Source organism: Sinocyclocheilus grahami, unplaced genomic scaffold, assembly GCF_001515645.1.
Source record: "Sinocyclocheilus grahami isolate Dianchi unplaced genomic scaffold, SAMN03320097.WGS_v1.1 scaffold20557.1, whole genome shotgun sequence".
NCBI classification, from domain to species: domain Eukaryota; kingdom Metazoa; phylum Chordata; class Actinopteri; order Cypriniformes; family Cyprinidae; genus Sinocyclocheilus; species Sinocyclocheilus grahami.
In genome coordinates, this window is record NW_015518080.1 from 1 (window position 1) to 2300 (window position 2300).

General features: G+C 40.7%; 1 protein-coding gene across 1 annotated transcript; it reads right to left on the reverse strand.

The window, feature by feature from the left end:
• Positions 1–134: 134 nt before the first annotated feature.
• Positions 135–2037, reverse strand: LOC107579827 (uncharacterized). The gene is made up of 2 exons (XM_016265620.1): positions 1844–2037; positions 135–1538 (listed from the first exon to the last, which is right to left on the reverse strand). The coding sequence occupies exons 1-2, from the start codon at positions 2023–2025 to the stop codon at positions 803–805; spliced, it is 918 nt and encodes a 305-aa protein (XP_016121106.1). The 5' UTR covers positions 2026–2037; the 3' UTR covers positions 135–802.
• Between the last annotated feature and the right edge of the window lie 263 nt (positions 2038–2300).

Sequence of the window (2300 nt, forward strand, 5' to 3'; positions counted from 1 at the left end):
AAAAAAAAAACATTTAAAAATCATTTAAATGATAAAGCATGATTATCCAATAATGTTATTAAGAAAACAGCAGATGTGAACGTGAAGCAAAGGTTATTCAGGCATTATAATGAATTAAAATCATGCATGTTTAATTAAAGTCAGAGTAGGGTTTGCCACTTCACATTCTTTGTAATATAAATAATTTGGTTTAGTTGAGCTGAAAGTGTTAATGTATTAACTAACAGTACACCAAATATGTACTAACATGATGTTAAGGCTGTTATTAATGACTCCTGTCGCACACTATTAGTTCTTGATTAGTTCATGCCTTTATTCAAAACGAAGTATTAGTTCAGGACTTCTCTTGTACACTTTTTGTAAAGTATTACTGAAATTTCTGTAGCTTCAGACATTGAAGGGTACTATGATTGTTTTTAGTACTGGGATGGGGAAATACAAATGTATAGAGCTATCAGCAGTGTCTAAAGGTAGGAGAGGAAGGTTCTTTAAAGTGCGCCAGAACATCCAGGTTCAAATAAACAGATAAAGGAATGTCTCTGGACTGCTTCTGCCTCGAGAAACAAACCTCCTCCACTTTTGAGACGGATTAAAAAAAAATTAAAAAGTCAGTCAAAGTAAATCATAAGACCATCCAGTTTGCATATGCTGGCCACTCTTTCTCAAAAAAATAAAACAATTTTATTCTAAACTTTATACATGTATAGTACCAACCTATATCTTCATAAAATAATCATGAATATATAATAACATTTCTTAAAGCTAATGTGCAAATTTGAATCAGCGTAACAGGTAGAAAGCATCATAGAAATGTTGTTTTGAGTGAATGTTCCTGTAGGCAGCTAGTAGACGGAGTGTGATCCACAACCCCGGCTTGTTTCAGTAGGGACTTTTGGTTTGAATGGTCTTCGTCGTCTAGCTTTTGTCCCAAAAAACAACTTCCGGGTGGCGACTTGAGCTGCATAGTCTCGGTTTGAGGAAGCAATGGAGTGGAGGTGAGCAACCCAACCTGACAGAGGTCTATTGGGCTCAGCGGGGCCTCCAAGCCTGTGCTATCCAAAATAGTACTGGAGCCAGGAGTGTCTTTGGTGTACGGCAGAGTGCCTGTAATGGGACTCAAAGGTTCCTTCATGCAGTGTAAGCTCTCAGATAGGGGGCTGTCTGGGCCCTGTCTGCAGGACTGAACTTCTTCCTGCATTCTGAAGTTGAGTGTGATATGGTTGTCAGAGTTTTTTGAGCTTAAAGGTGTGTCCCGCATCTCCATGCTCTTTGATGGGATGGGGCTGGCTATAGCTTTCTCCTTCTGTTTGGTGCCACTCATGTGGGTTAGTTTTACCCTAGGCCTGTAGTCTTTCTGGAAAGGCCTGCAGAGAGGGAAAAATGGGGCACGGGGGGCAAACAGTGACCCGAGGGAGCCCAGCTTCATCTGGCTCTGACTCAGGAAGATCCTGCGCATGTCCACTGGCAGTTTGTCCAGTTGTCTTCCCACGTGGACAGGGTTTGGGAACAGAGTTCCCTGACAAGCTCTATAAAAGTATCTGAGACATGAAAACAACAGAGTCAGCAAAAACTAAAACTCCCATGAGCCCCGTAGTTAAACTGGCATTAGACACCAGCCTGAACATCATGAATTTAACACAGATTTTTGTGATGTGCAAAAATGCAAAACCATATTTGGATCCCAAAATGAAATTGCAAAACATTAATGCAACAAAAAAAATTAAACTAAAAGAAATAATAATCCCTCATTTGAAATGTGAAATGACAATATGGAATTTGCCGTGCAAAATAAAGAAATTTGAATTAGATCAAATACTTCCAACTGGGTGTAGGTTAGATATACCTGGGAAGAAGAGCGGCAATAGGTGTGACAACACACAGCAGGTAGAATATAGGATCTCCCAGCTGCCTCTGCATGGTCCAATAAGTGTTGGATGGAGAGAAACAGGTTGGGCAGGAAGCATTGTAGCACAGCGCCACAGTAAAGAAGAGAGCTATACTGAAGCCAATCGACACCCAGTTCATCCATGTCTGTGAAAGAATTAAAGACAATCAAGGCAGAGTTTACAAAGAGTTGCTAAATTGCCTGAATTAGATATTATGGACCTAAAATGGGTTGTGCACAGAAATTCAGGTTCACTTTGAATGCGCACAGGGTGACAACCTTCCAACTTTGTTCTTAGCCTCCACACTGCCCTCACCTCAAATGACCTAAAAGTCATTTCACTCGCTCTCTCTCCAGTACGTGTGCTCATTTTCCTGGGCAGCACATGGAACGATAAAGCTGCCAACCCAACTAT